We start from the raw sequence: 16105 nt of genomic DNA, 5'->3' as shown, positions 1-16105 counted from the left end.
AGCTTCTGTACCTCTCAGTGGGTGGGAACAGAGACTCATGGATTGAGCAGATCCACGTCTATCCTGCCTCCCTGCCCATTCTCCTGCCCCCTTTTCACCCTTCCTGACCTTTGAGGTCATAACAGCAACCTGGGAAGAGGAGCCACTGCAGAGCTCTCCAGAGCACCAGTGTGGGAGGGGAATCCCCGCTCGAGTTTCTCCTCTCCCGATGTCATAGCTGTATCTATGGTCTCAGGAAGGAGAAGGGGAATCCACAATATCCTATGGCCCTTGGGATGCCCTCCCAGGGACCATAGGATTGCTCGTCCCAAGACTTTTTTATTTCAACCTGCATTTTATTAAGTGCTGTCTTTAGGACTGATTCATATAATTTATTTTGAGGGATGTGTGTATTTTCAGATTGGTCGTTTTATATATGATTATGCTTTATTTACTGCCTAACAGAGTTGTACTTGCCACCTGTCTTTAGCAACCAGCATGCAAGCAATAACTGACTTTAATGCAACAAAAATAACTGAATCAGATGTGCAAATGATAGCAGATTATGGAAAGATCAGAAACACGCTGTGGGCCTGCATGCTACCATCTCCTCCCTTCTGTCGCATGGCTTCAGTTTCACGCTAATCATCGCTTGTCCGAATTGGTACACTATGGTTTGTATTTGCCCTTCAAAACTAGAACTGGAAACCCACTTCAAAACGTGGTTTCTATGGGAAATTGGAGTCTGGGCTGATGGGAATTGGAATCCAACAACATCTAGAGGGCCACAGGTCCGCAACCCTGCTCTATAGTGTTTTGGAGACTACCTGGGTGATGGAGAAAGATATTTTCTTCCCCAGAAGCTGCAAATCCTCCTCTCATTTCAACAACATGCAACAAGCACCATGCACACCTTTAGCATCAAACATTCCTCAGTTACCAATGGCAGCAGGGATGTTGCAACTTTTCCCCAAGTATAAGTAGAGTTCACTACAGTTCCTCTGCACTGTAATCAACTTAAGCAGCAAGCTTTACAAGAGATCGTCTACAGGACAGTCACAGACTTAATCCAGAAGCAAGAAAAGAAGCCTGTACATTCAGCTTCAGGTCATTAGACTAAACGGTAATGATTTTGATTTTGATATACTGTATATTTAAGAATGTTATCTGAGCAAATCCTAAGTCACTTGAACCAACTCTATTGGCTCTATTGGTTCAAGGTTCAAAAGTGGGGAGTTCTGGATAAGGGAGTGGTGACAGGGATATAACCTGATTTGGTAATTTCAAATGTTAACAGATCTGTTGTATATAAAGGGTTGTATCCAATGTTAATCCTACTTAGACTAGATCCATTGAAATGAATAGGAGTTAAGTTAGGCTAACATTGGATACTACCCATTAGATTTAACACATAAAAAGAATCTCATTCATATAAAATACTATAACCACCCCTGCGGTAAAAGGCAATCTCTATTTGGCAGCAAAGGCTACACCGCAACCCAGTGTCTTGTTATGTTTATAAATGGCACCTTTAGATTTTGTAAACTAATCACTTAGGCATTGGCCAGTTTCCCAGTGTCGGGAATAGTTTTCATTCCAAAAATATTAAGTCCTTTTGAAACGCCACTGGTTTTAATCTTTTTTTCTTTTTGTTTTTTTGCCAGTTTGCTTCCAGTTCTTCAAGCACCCTGGACTTTCCCATATGGCTAACATCTAGTTCTGCTATTCTGCGGCTTATGTCCAAAACCATTTAGCTGCTGTGTTATGGAAATATCACTACACTAAAAGTATTCATGAGGGATAACGAAGGGACATCTATTTTAATATGCCACTTCTCTGCAACATGACATCCAGAGACATGCCTAGAGGAAGAACTAAATTGCATCCATTAAAAACACTGCTTGAACATCATGAAATAATAATATACCCCAGTGCACGAAAATTCACACAGCATGGTCAATGAACCTGCCACTTAGTAGAATTTAACACCTGGTGAAAGCAAGACCCAAGCATCATTTGGGGAGACAGTACAAACTTGAAATACCAGCCCCCTGCCCTACACATTCCGATCCCATATCACAAGTACAATCTTATGAGTCATGAAATAAAATTTTGTTTTAATTTTGAAACTGCATTTCCTATGTTTCTGAAATTGCACCATGGCCCACACTGGGGCTTTTCTGCCATGGCCCCAAACACATCCTCCCCCTTTGGAGGGCTATTTTTGTTTAAAATAACTTCCAGCCTGAAAAAGAGTCCTATGAAACTTGTTGACATGTTCTATAACTGTTTCATCCATTCTAATAAAGGTATTCACTTTGAAACTGTATTTTTCTGGCCTTTTTCATTGTGAAATCATGAATTATCTGGTTCTACAGAAGGGCCTTGGTCAGTAACTCAATATTCAGAATGTTGCTTGTTGTGCTCCAACACTGCTTGGCTCTAGCAAAAAGAAGGGTCAAAGTAAACATCACTTATGCTAGCTACATCTTTTTTGCTTTAAAGTAAGCAAAAGCAGACCCAATCCAGGCTGGGACCCTAGTGTGAAGGGTAGTGATGCTTTAACTCTTTGCCCACTGCAATCTGGATTGGGCTTCACATGCTTGCAATATATATTGCCCCAAAGTGATCATTTCTTTTAACGGATCACATTTTGGTAATATATATGGCAGGCATGGGGAGCAGGCCATCTAGATGTGAAAGTACCTTGGATAACTCCTTTAGAGTTCCATCTGGTTCTGACTGAAACCCGGAATGGATTCACCATGCCACTGACATCGGAGCCATCAGCCTCCACTGTTTCTGACAGTATGCTAAGCAGGTGGTAGATCCACATGGATTTGTTATTCACACACACTTCCCAGTAACATGGGAATACACCATGGTAAAGCAGTTCCTGCACTGTGAAGGGGGTCTTTGTGAGGCACAGGGTCTGGTATTTATCTAAGGAGGTAATATACAGCATCATAATATGGCTGGGCAGCTGTCAGGATTCCTTTAGCCCCCACTTTATTTCAACGCCGAAGACAAACACAGACGAGAGGCTTCAGTCTACAGCTTTTAAACCATTACTTCACAGGGTCATTCAGATGCAAATTCTCAGTGACTCTCAGTCTACAAAGGAATGCCTTCAGGGGAATTCAAAAGGAAGAGAGTTGCCCACCGTTTGAAGAGGAAGGCGGTCTCACTAGCCTAACTTAAGGTGGGGGAGGAACCTCTCTCTCGTGAGGCTTCTGAGTGCAGCTTCTCATGCAAGGCCAATCGGGTAGACCGTCTAAGTTCCACCCCTGCCTTCTCTCTCTTTGCACCTGTGCCTGGCATCTATTAGATCAGATTCTCTAAAAAAAAACCCTCCTTCTGTTTGCTGTCTCTCACAGGGGTGGGTGAAGAGGAACCCTCATCCTCAGCCAGCTGGGCATTTGTAACCTGAGAAGCTGGGCCAGTCATGTCTGGACTAGCCTGGGAAAACACCTCCCCCATGTCTGGCGGTTCTCCTTCAGAATCTGAACTGCTATCCCACTCCCTGCACTCAGAAACAATCCTGACAGCAGCAAAGCAACATCTGCTGGCTGCCCTCTCTCCAAAAACACTGCCTCCACAATGCCACACATGTGCTTCATTCTTTGTTCCAGCTGTCCTACACTTCTCCTTTGCTGACACCCAGTGCCCCCAGCTTGCCTGAAATCCTTCTGACCTTCCTCTCCTTGCTGGTTTGGGAACAGCTGATACAAATGCTAGTGTCTAATTATCACCAAGCCCAAGAGACTTGTTTCTACAAATTTTATTGCAATTCAATTTTGAAATCCAGACTCTTGGCATCTGGTGCCTTTCTTCTCACACTCAGAATTGAAAATGCAGCTCAGAACACCCCCAACAGCTGGAAGAAATTCTGAGAGCTTCAGTTTGGAGTTGTTAAATTTTGTTGTCAAGATCTCTCTCAACCATCTATCGAACTGGATTTTGCAAGGGTGGGGAATCTCAGGCCCAGGGGCCAAATCTGGTCCTCCAGAGTTCCCCAGATCACCATGCGCCCTTCCCCTTGGTCCACCTCCTTTTCCCCAACCACTGCTCATTTAGCAGTTTCCCAGCTTTTGTGCCATTTTTCCCTCATTCTAAAAGGTTGAAATGCCTCTTCTAAGGCTTAGCTACCAGCAGGAAGAGCTTTAAGCTAAAATACTCTGGTAGTTTTTGTTTTTGTATTTTGCACCCTTTGCCTTTGGCCCCACCCTCCACTGAAATGCAGTGACCTTCTCTGAAGCTGAATTCAGCTCTGGGGCTGAAAGAGGTTCCACACCTCTGTACAACTGAATTCTTGGGTGAACCAATAGTGATAGCCTTCTACTCCTAGAAGGATTTAGAATCTTGAAAGAACATTTTTACCTACCTGAATTTAAACATCCATCTTACAAATGGAGAAAAAGAAATTCCCATTGTATGTATGTTCCCACTATGTACCAATAGTGATAGCCTTCTACTCCTAGAAGGATTTAGAATCTTGAAAGACCGTTTTTACCTACCTGAATTTAAACATCCATCTCGTAAATGGAGAAAAAAAAATTCCCATTGTATGTATGGGTATCACTTTGCAATGTCTGAAGAGTCTATACCAGTCTTCCCCAACCTGGTGTCCACCAGATGTGTCATGGCCATGGTGGCTGGCACTGGTGGGAGCTGTAGTCCAAAACATTTAGAGGGCACCATGTTGGGGAAGGCTGGTCTACACAGATATATCCTGCCAACTTTCCATGTAGGACGGGCCGGATAATCACAGGCCCAGAAGTTACTAGTGTTGATGTGCTAGCTTCCTCAAGCTCAATTCAGGATGGGCTCACTTCAAACAAGTTAATTTGAGCTCAATGTGATTTAGGCCCAAATTAAACTCATTTAAATATAGCCATATTCCGGATTGAGGCCAATGCCATCTGGAGTATATGGCATTGTACCCCCTTCCCTTTCCCATGGATCCTTGCACCCAGGATGTTGCTGAAGCAAAACTGCAGGTCTAGTGGAGGCCCCACCTCAAAGCCTCCCTCTTGTCTCCACCTTGAAAATTTTGGATAGCAAAGAGGAGGTCGCTGCACTGGGGAAGACCAACATCGAGTTGAATCCATTAGGAGCCAGGCTCAAACTTCAGTGTGTTTGACTCTGACTCATAATGAGCTTGGGGATCTCTGAAATGAGGAAGCTTAGTTCAATCTGGCTGGCCGCCCCAAAATTAGATTGGCAGCCTGTACCCTCACCCAAGGCTCCATGCAAGTCAGCAACTACATACTTCTGCTGGTGCTAATTGAGCCACCCTCTTCCTCCACCAGTGCCTCCCAGCAACATTTAAGTGTGAAAATTCTCCTCCTGCACAATGGTGGGTGACTGTACCAGCAAGTGAACCTCTTCACAGCAGTAATTGCTCATTCAATCACAGAACACACCTTTTGAGTATAGATGTAAATCAAAGCAAAATCCTCCATTCATACATAGGAATTTCTCATTATCCAGACAAACCATTCCCTTGATCATAGAGAAATCCCTATGTGTGCAGAACTTTCCCAGACATGCTTTGCTGAGTCATGTCCTTTAGTTAGAACTAAGGTTCATCAACTGGTTGATCATCCAATGAGCTCCCTCCCAATAATACAACAATTAACATTTTTATTATATAGCAGAATGATGCAAGCATGTGAAGTGGTGAATTTAACATGTAAAGTGTGGTTGAATTTGCTATGGCCACATAACAAATGTCAAATATATTTAATAAGTTACTTTCCTATTTTTATAACATAGAAATAGCATTTGATATGAAATATTAGTTTTTTATAATTACAATTCCTATCTGTTTTGTGTTGATACAATGGCCTACTTTAAAAACATCCATGACAGATGAATTATTGATCCAACAACTTTTGGGATACAGACTAACTCTCACACAGATCTAGTCCGAAACAATATATTTACAACAAGAGGACATTAACACAAAATGCTAATATATGGGGGAGGGGAAACATTCCAGGCATCCAATCTTTGATCTACACAAGAAGATGTCCTTCACCAAATGAGAAACATGTAGCCTACATCTTAGATCTTCTAGAAAATACAAAAGTATCTAGAATACTGATGATGTATTCCCTATGTTCCTTGCATATACTTCCTGTAGAGAAGGGGCAGGCAACCTGGTGCCTTCCAGATGTTTTAGATTACAACTCCCATAAACCTCAGCCTGCAAGGTCAATGATCAGGGATTATGGGGGGTTGTAGTCCAAAACATCTGGAGGGCACCAGGTTGCCCACTCCTGCTGTAGAGGGATGACGGTTTGACAAGGCTGTACAATATTCTGGAAGCCTGGTAGCACTGAGCTATTTTTGAAGTATGCTTAGCTAATTTGATAGTGGCAGGTTGCTGATTTTTGAAACACATGTGCCCCTCCTTTTGGCACTGATGTTCTCTGGACTTCTGAAAGCATCTGCTCTAGGAAGGAGTTTCTCAGTAAGGACCAACAGACTGAAGGTTATACAACAAGGGAAGCTATGGAATGTCTCTGGAAATTATGTAGAAGCACTGCATATGATCATTATGAGATTCACCGAAAAGGCTAAGGGGTTTGCATGCATTTTTTCTCTTCCAAGTTCGGCAAGGAGTATTGATGGCCATCAACCAGGGCAGAATTTATTTTAAATCTTGGATGTAGACTTTGGAGCTTCATTTTCACCTGCTGCAACAAATTGATCTTCTACCAGCTTACTATGGAAGAACAATACAAACTAAATTATTTGGAAGGCAGACATGTACAAAAGGGAAGATCTACATAAAGTGTAAATCACAAAGTGGCAAGTACCTGCACAGAACAGATGTTGTAATTTATAATCATGTACTGAATACTAATCATTTTCTACTCCAGAATTATTCCCTCCTGCCTAAATGTGGCAGCATTATACCCCAGCAATGTAAACAGAATACACTTGATTTATTCCATAACAAATTGTATTGGGCTGCCCTTTGTGGGTTACAAAGTCTCAGCACTGAAATGAATTGTCAAATAAAATTATCACCAACTTCAGTCTATATATAGATATATAATATTAAGTACCAGCCATTAAATTAAAGAAGCTGTTCAATAATTAGGGTGGGGTGAAGGAGACACTAGGCTCTATAGATTGCTTTTGAATTAGTTTAGGCCAGTCTTCCTCAACCTGGTGCCCTCCAAATGTTTTCAACTTCAACTCCCATCATCCCCAGCCAGCATGGCCAATAGTCAGGAATTCTGGGAGTTGTGGTCCAAAACATCTGGAGAGCACCTGATGGGGGAAGGCTGGTGTAGGCAAAGAATCACTACTCTTTTAAAACTCACAAGTTGAATTATATGGCTTTGTAAGAGAAGCAAGTAACCCTAAAGTTGAATCATTAGCTGGATCTCTTTTATGAGATTTTAAGCTGACCCCTAGTTTTAATTGGATAGTGGACAATCTCCTACATTTTCCAATGGTTCAGTTAAATAACACAGGGCCACCTTTAGGTCTGTACTGCCATCATTCTGCCATTGACCTTTCAGAATCAGGGCAAATCAGTAGAACTGTTTTTCCCCCTTTCAATTTTCTTCTTGGGACAGCCTACCTTCCAGTTGACCTGAGTTCCCCTTTAATCTCCTCCTTGAGCTGCTGGATGGATGTAGTCTTTAAAAACAGGATATCAGTGTAACTGTAAATTGATCTGTCTCTTTGGAAAATGGCCAAGAGTGGCCTTCAACCAGGGAAAAGACCCAATCCCTACAAGTATCGCCCGCTTCATTTCAGATACTAACAACATAATCCTATACAAGTCTACTCAGAAGTAAGTCCCGCTGGGTTCAATAGGGCCTCCTCCCAAATAAGTGGCTATACAATTTTAGACTGAATGTGCCTTTTTTGGTTGCTAAATATCTAAATAAGAAATCTTCTGAAATAACTCCACTGTCCTCATGGTGATTTGCTCCTAGCGCTACCAGAGAGTTGGCATTTCTTTCTGCAACACTGGAAGTCAACAGATCTTTTAAATCTTAAATCTTTGCTCTCAAAAAAAGCTGGAGTGTCTTTGAAACAGGAAGTAAGGACGATTCTACAGTATTTTAAGAAACACACTCATGTCACTAAATGTCCGGTTAAAGAGTTGTAGATCAATGCAGCAAATTCACATATAAAAACATTGATGTTTATTGAAAAGTTAAGAACACACACAGCAATGACTGCACAGTCTTTGAAATCAGACACATTACTCCTTAGTGCCACAGCCAAGGAAATCATCTGTCTGGGGTGATACTGGATCCATAGAGCCTATTTGCCAGGGGCTCTTCAATTATGAGATCTGGCAACTCTTGGATTATTTCACCTAATCCATCATTAGCTTTCACGTGTCCTATATACCATGCAACAAACCTGAATTTAACCACCCACAACTCCTCATACGCGATGACGACTCTGAATGCATTTCACAACAGTGTAGATGGAAATGCGTGCAGGATCTCAGCTTTTCTTTGTGCCTTTTAAACATTCTTAGGGCACTAGCAAGCATTGCCATGATTATATTTGTTGCCCTCCCTTCTTAATCACTTAGCATACGCATTGTTAACGTAGAGTGAGGAGCGATTAGAAAACTACACAGAGGTTAAATAATCATAGTACAGCCTGGAAAGCCATCTGTCATTCAATGTGCACAAATTGATATCCTCCAGTAAAAAAAAAAAAATCCAGGAAACACATATTAGACAGGAGCATCAGCTACCAATATTAAATGCAGCTAAAGGCAATACAGCAGCATACCCTTCTCCTCCACTTACCCGTCTTCCATAAATACACAGATGAAGTTTCAAATTCACTTTGTGTCTTAGCTGCCTGGATTCCAAACAGGAGAACCACAAGAACTTCAATCCACTTGCTGGGAAGAGAAGCTCCTGGACCACCAGATAAAGCTGTGCTCCTCTCTCTCAGCCCCATGCCTTCCAGAAGCCTGCTTCAGCGTCAAAATCTGCAGCACAATGGATAACCCTTGCGTGAGTAATCTCTTTCCCCTTCTGAATTTCTTCACAGGGAGGGCAGAAGGGAAATTGCGTTTCAGCTATTGTGCATGCCACTTGAAAAGGAAAAACTGTTTAACACCAGGGAACAATAGAGCCCTTGCTTGCCGCTGCTGCCAGTGCTGCGGCTGCTGGTGCTGTGGTTGTTACTTCACTCTCCCCCATTCAGTGGTTAGTAGCGGTTTCCATCAGCTGAGGGAGAGACAGCTGTCCACAGGGGGCTCCAGCTGACTGAGCAGGTTATCTTGGTCTGTGAGGCAGTAGCAGTCATTTACACCAGCTGGAGAGAGAGAGTGGGGGGGAGAGGGAGAGGGGGGGGAGAGGGAGAGGGGGGGGAGAGGGAGAGGGGGGGGAGGAACAGAATGGAGAGAAGAAACACAAATAACCAAATGCTATAATCGCATGCGACGGACCAACTGCAAAATGCTGTTTTTTTGCCACTATCAGAAGAATGTCCAAAATTGTACATACACCCTAAAATATATATTATTTTTTATTATATTTTAAAATCATTATTGAGCATCTTTGAGCCAGGCAAGTAGTAACTGCTCGGCACCAATTAAAGCAAGTTGCCAGCATGTAATTCCCATTTAGTTGAGCTGACACCCATGTGGTACAAAATGTAGCACTGAAGAGGAATGTTACTTCAGCAGACATGGGGAATTAGCCATGTGTGCGGACAATCGAAATGCTGATACACAAGCTCAACACACAGAGAAGACTAATGGGGATACTTAGTCATACAACTGATAAATCTCCTCTTACTGTTCCAGTATGAAGAGAAAGGTAGGGGCATGATTTAGAAAAAACAAACAAACTGTCCAATGTTTTTATCTAGTTACTTACCCATTTCTCTCATATCTGGATGCAAAGAAGGAATAAATAAAATCAAGTATCTCATTAAAAAAAATCCATGCACTTTAACAGACCTTACAGTGGCATAGCTAAGACAGGCAGCAGTTCTAAAACATTTCCTTCTATCAAGAATGTTTCCATGGCAGTGCGTGTATGTGTGGGGGCACACATTGCATTCCCATCTATACTGCCAGCCTGAATAATTTATATGTTCACAAAATATAAACTGCAAGTCAAGTCAAAGTGATTTTGAGGTGCAATTACCACTGAGTGTGTTTGCAAATACAAAATGAGAGTGTATTGAATAGCTTCTGATCTCAATGTGTTAGCAGGCTGTGTAGCAGGCCGGAAAGAATGCAGAAAGGGGCAAAAAGTGGCAAAGGTTTTACTTCTTTTTAAGCAAAGAGTATTATTTTAAATTCACCCCCAATGAACTGGAACAAAAGACAATGCTGGCCTGTGTTGCTGCATAACCAGAAATGAAAAGGCACAGGAGAAGCATTCTGAGAAGAGCTATTGTGAGCCATTAAAAAAAAAAAAAAGTTAAAAAAAAGCGTTCTAGCAGCAGAGCAACTGGAGAGTTTTCAATGATGAAGCTACTGTCATTGAAAGAGAAAACCTTCAGCAAGCCTCTCTTGGGAAAGCTGTCATTTTACAGAACCTTCCCAGACTCATGCTCTTCCACAGGCACTGGGTTTAAAAGCAGCCTTGATCAAATAATTCCCAGGTCCTCTGTCTGCTTAAATATTCTGACATCAGAGCAAATTAGCAATGTTGAAGGTTGCAAATTTGTCTTTGTTTACTTTCCACTCTGTTATGCCTCTAAGAGGGAATTAAAGGCTCAGGAAGCCCTAGCAGTGTGAGGTTGTGATTAAGAGAGATAAGCAAGTGTGGATTACTGCTCCTCAGCTATTGAAAAAGAGGCAACAATCAGGAGATTATAGGTTGATAAGGGATACATAGAAAGCCATGAGCCTAACCAGCGTATAGCATCCTAGCACGAGCTACAGTCCAGTCAAAAGGGGATGCGCTTTGCATGATTTCATAATCTGCTCTTGTTCATTTTACAGTCAGGAAATGTGGCCCTCACCATCCTCAACAAAGCTTTTTAAAAATCAAGGAACAGGCACCATCTGACTTTTAACAGAACCCGCTAAATTCAAAAGGTTCTTTTGGCCTTTTAAAATATTTTGAGCTTAAATACTCTTTTTTGAATACCCAAATCATATTTGAATGCCACTTTTCCTTGATCAATACATGAATACCTGAACACGTGAATACGTGAAGCTGAGGTTTGCTGTGACTAATAATTCTGGCTCTGTATCGTGACCTTACACTACTTTGAATCAGCGGAAGCTTTTGAACTTAAGAGCAAAGAAGTGTCTCAGCAGGGAACGCTAAGCTAGAGACCAGTTGTCCATGTTCAAGGAGTTGCATGACTTGCAAGGAGTGGGGAGACAGAACTCAAAAATATTTCAGAAACTGAAAGCAACACATCAATTGACCCTTCTACTAGTACCTTATTTCCATGGGTGCGATCCGAAGGGTTTTTGCATGGTGTGCTCCATATGTACAGCAGGCTTCTACACCCCTCCCCCTTTAAAAGGTAGCCTGGAATACAAAAAGCCATTTCCCAAACCTGCTTTGTTTATTTATTTTATAGCCCAGCTTTCCACCAAAAAAATGGCACTCAAGACAGCAAAAATAAAAACCAGTTTAAGAATAAAATCTCAGTGAAAGCATAACGTAAGAACAATTAAACACAACAATAAAAGAAATAAACAGCACTCTGCCACTTAAAACTTGGGGCACCTTTGGAGCAATTTCTCACAAAAAGTGAGAAAGAAAAAGTGAAGCCAGTTAGTGTGCATACAGAAGCACTTGAATGTGACCAATGGAGTGTTTGGATAACAGCCTACACTTTACCAGTTTCAGAAAACATCTACCCACTTTATGAATATGGAATTCATTTACATGGTTCTATATTTTAAAAATAGAAGAAAATGAACAAACTGTGCCAAGGATCATGTTTGGGCAACAATGCCAATTATGAGCTCTTTTCAGAGTGTATTATTTACCACGTCTCCACTTCGATTAATCTTATAATACATACATGAGTCTGTATGTGGAAATCTAGAATATATCAATTGGCAGACATTTCCAAAACAGAAAGCTGATGATACCAGGCCAGATTTGATGCAGGCAACTTTAGAAATGTTTTTCCTTAGAAAGTCCACAAAATGGTCATGATATTCACAGAAACCACAAGAGTAATCAAGCACTCAATGCTTAAAGGGTGCCTCTGGTTATGTTACTGCTATTGTCCCAATCATTTTTCTCACTAAATCAGTTTTCATAATAGGGTGCTTTTGGCTGGAATGCACCACTTGAATGTAAGGGCTGTGTGCTTGTCATAAATCCTTCCTGACTAATAAATGAAACTCATTGGGACAACAAAAAAACCTACCTAGATCAGCACTGCGCTGAAACAGAGATGGAAACTGTGTGAACATTCTTATCCCTGTGAAATGCACTACCCCTTTTTGGCCATTTTTCACACCCCTATGTAAGAAGGTACAATCCTGTTTGCAAGGAGGCAAAGGTCAGGTGAAGAGGGAATGTCTCCCTGATCCAACTGTAGTCCTGAGGCAATTCAGTTGGCAATCCTTTACCCTGATCCAGTCATGCTTAGCTGACTACCTGGTTAGAATGTGGACAATGAGGATGTGCTTTCAGGTGCACATCCAAATGGGTATTCCATTGAAAGGAATGCAGTGCTGATGGAGGACATCTACTTTTGGATACACAGATATGTATCAACACATCCAAATTGGATTGTCCACTGTCAGCACTACATTCCTGTCAATGGGATACACTTTTGGATGAGCACCTGAAAGCACATCCTCCTCCTCTATATTCTGAGCAAGTAGCCAACTAAGCATGATTAGATTTGTGTAAGAGAGCGCTGACCTGGTTGCTCCAGCAATGGGGACATACTCCAGCAATGAAGATGTAATCTTGCCACACCACACTGCCACACAATGAAACTGTCAGCACAGCATGGCAAAGGAGGAGAGTTAACCCAGTTGGCATGAGCAAAGAAGATGTGTTCTCTCTTCTGACATCTCCCACACCCTGACCCAATGGCAGGAAATTGGGGGAACAAGAGCTACAAATGGACATGAAAACTTGTACAACAGAGTAGAAGGCTGAGATGTTTTGCACACATTATTTTGCACACACACACACACACACACACACCCAAAATACCCAGCAACTTTGAAAGCAAAAATCAAGAGAACTGAGCACAGCACTAATCTATGCTCTCACGTGCTCCTGGGAAGATGATGCAGAAAACATAATACATCAGCATGACTACAACAACAATATTGATATTAATTTTGTACAAGTAGCCTATACAAGTGAAAAAGTGCCAACCATCCGCCACAGAGGTTGCTTAAGGTTGCTCTCACAAAGGCCCCTATACCTTCGTGGGATGGAAGCTGCTGCATATCAGCTTTTTCCCATACTGAGAAGGCAATGTCAGCAACCATGGAAAATGTGGAATGAGTCTACAAAGTGTCTCCCACACCAACGTTCCTCCCCACACACACATTTTCGGGTTGGGTGATGCTGGCATGGGAAGGAGCCCCATTGCTGACTTCTCCCACATGACGTTCTGACATACCCAGAGTGGTATGGCAAGGACATATGCTGCAGTAACTCCCACACTATAAAGGCAACGTCAAAAAGTGTTCATGTAGCAGTAGCAGCAGCAGCAGCAAAAACAGCAATAGTAATAATTGACACCACTCTTATTATGTGAGTGTGACATTACTCTCTTTGCCTTTTTCATCCTCTCAGTATCTGTCATCTAGACAATTACCATTCTTATTTATTTGATATGGATCTTGAGCTAAGAGAAAGCAATCTATAGCTGAGCAGACATTTGATCACAGCCCCAAATAACACACCGTAACATAAGTTGGTTCAATATCAGCTCATCACACTTGTTGTTTATTTGTTCAGTCGCTTCCGACTCTTCGTGACTTCATGGACCAGCCCACGCCAGAGCTTCCTGTCAGCCGTCGCCACCCCCAGCTCCCCCAAGGTCGAGTCCATCACCTCCAGAATGTCATCCACCCATCTTGCCCTTGGTTGGCCCCTCTTCCTTTTGCCTTCCACTTTCCCTAGCATCAGCATCTTCTCCAGGGTATCCTGTCTTCTCATTATGTGGCCAAAGTACTTCAGTTTTGCCTTTAATATCATTCCCTCAGGTGAGCAATCTGGCTTTATTTCCTGGAGTATGGACTGGTTTGATCTTCTTGCAGTCCAAGGCACACTCAGAATTTTCCTCCAACACCACAGTTCACAGCTCATCACACTGCATATTGTTTATTCCTTGGGAATAAAACCCAAAGTTTTATCCAATGCATACTTTAATCCCAATGGGTAGAACTACTCTTCCTTTAATACTCCCACTTGGGTGATAGTATCTGCTCATCATCCAGATCATTGCAGAAGTTATTTGTACTATTCACTGGCTTCTTCATCCTCATTTTTAATTTCTTCCACTTCCTTCAAAAGTATTGGTGATCTTCTTTCTCCATATGCTCTTCCTTGGAACTTCTGCTCTTCAGGTTCCATTCTGTATGAGTGAGTTTTAGAACACTGTTCTTTTTTCTACTCTCCATGACAGAATCAAGCATGGGAATGCAGGCTTCTAATTGACAGAGCTTATGGAGAAGTATCTTGGAAATGCCAAGAACCTCGGGGTTTCTATGGGAGCTGAGTGCAACTTTCTCAGTGCTCCTTAAAAGAGAGAAACAAAGTCGATGACCACCTTATGTGCCTAGTTAATTTTAATTAGACACTGCTGAAACTAGAAAAAAACTCAATACTGAGAATCCTAACATGAAAATTCTACCAGCCATTCCTGAATCCACTGTGTTTTCAACAAATTTGTGTACGAGTCATGCTTACAACACCAAGCATTACATATTCTTGCATTATTTAAAACAGGTCTAAATGTTGATGGAGCCATAAAACTATGGGGGTGCAATCCTATGCATGTTTAGACAGAAAAAAAGCCCTTCAGCAACCAGCGTTCCCCAGACAGCCATGCTGGCTGGCTGGGGAATGCTGGGAGTTGTAGGACTTTTTTCTGTCTAAGCATGCATAGGATTGTGACCTAAAACCCATACCACAGTGTAAACTCACATCTCCATAAATACTGGATGCCTTCACTTAATACAAGGAATCGATCATGTTGACTAAATTGCCATGTAATTTGAATGTGCCAATATTCAAACTTAAAACCACAAAAATCTATTGCTCAACATGTTAGTTTTTAAAGCATGGTAAAAACAAAACAACCCACTTACACTTTCAATCCTTCTTCAGCCCTACAAGTAAAAATGAACATGTGTTCATGTCTCTCTGTTCCTTCCAGTTTGACTGATAAGCCAATTGCCTTTCTTTGGAAATGTTCACAAAATAAAGAGATTACAAACACAATTTAGGACAACTCCAAAGAGGTACTGGGCAAAATTCCTGCTTCTGAAGAGAAATCATACTCTGTTTTCTCTCATTCTAGGAGTGATGACAGACATAACTTTATGCTGACTTGGCCCTGCATCCTATTGTGACATCACACTGTCTTTTTAGCCTCATTGGCCAATGAGCAGCTCAACCTCATTTTGCATCCTCAGTGTTCCTGGTGAGAAGACTTATTTCACAGCCTGCTGTGGTTCATGCAGCTATATACATCTTTTACATAAGTACGGTATTTTAAACCCACATTGTCTGAAAGCCATTGCTGCTGCCACCACTCTGGATGCTCCCACACCGCTCTGGTAACTTGTACAACATCTGTCCAGGTGGTGAGGATGCAATGCATGTGCATATATCATGTGTCCTACATTCCAATGTTTTTGGTGGTGATAAAAAATGCATGCCTTTTGACAATTTTTCAATGAAAATGTTACCGTTTTCATTTATGTTGCCCCTCCCCCACTCTCAACAGTGGCACCAATGTTGCCAATCAGCTAAATCTGATTGGCAGCACTGTGTTGCGACATCCTCGTATTTATTATGCAATCATTCACAACATGATTGGCTGGCAGCAGCTATGGGGCTGATCTAGAAAGCATTGGTCTGGCTCTGAATTGACTTAATTTACTCTAACTGATCCAGACAGCATAGTAAGAAGCAGAGACATCACCTTGCCGACA

At 41.9% G+C, this 16105-nt stretch overlaps 1 protein-coding gene across 1 annotated transcript in view; it reads right to left on the bottom strand.

Moving 5' to 3' along the window:
• THSD7A (thrombospondin type 1 domain containing 7A) overlaps nucleotides 1–16105 on the bottom strand; it is a 414592-nt gene that overhangs the window by 308384 nt on the left and 90103 nt on the right. The window contains exon 2 of the mRNA XM_084858685.1: nucleotides 8781–9297. Within this exon, the coding sequence (XP_084714811.1) occupies nucleotides 8781–8937 (157 nt within the window). The 5' untranslated portion in view covers nucleotides 8938–9297. The remainder of the gene's footprint in view (nucleotides 1–8780; nucleotides 9298–16105) is intronic.

Source organism: Heloderma suspectum, chromosome 5 (assembly GCF_057233095.1).
Source record: "Heloderma suspectum isolate Gila_16-S chromosome 5, 16-S_ref, whole genome shotgun sequence".
Lineage (NCBI taxonomy): Eukaryota > Metazoa > Chordata > Lepidosauria > Squamata > Helodermatidae > Heloderma > Heloderma suspectum.
Note: the sequence above shows the minus strand (reverse complement) of the source record. Positions and strands in the feature narration are given on the sequence as shown.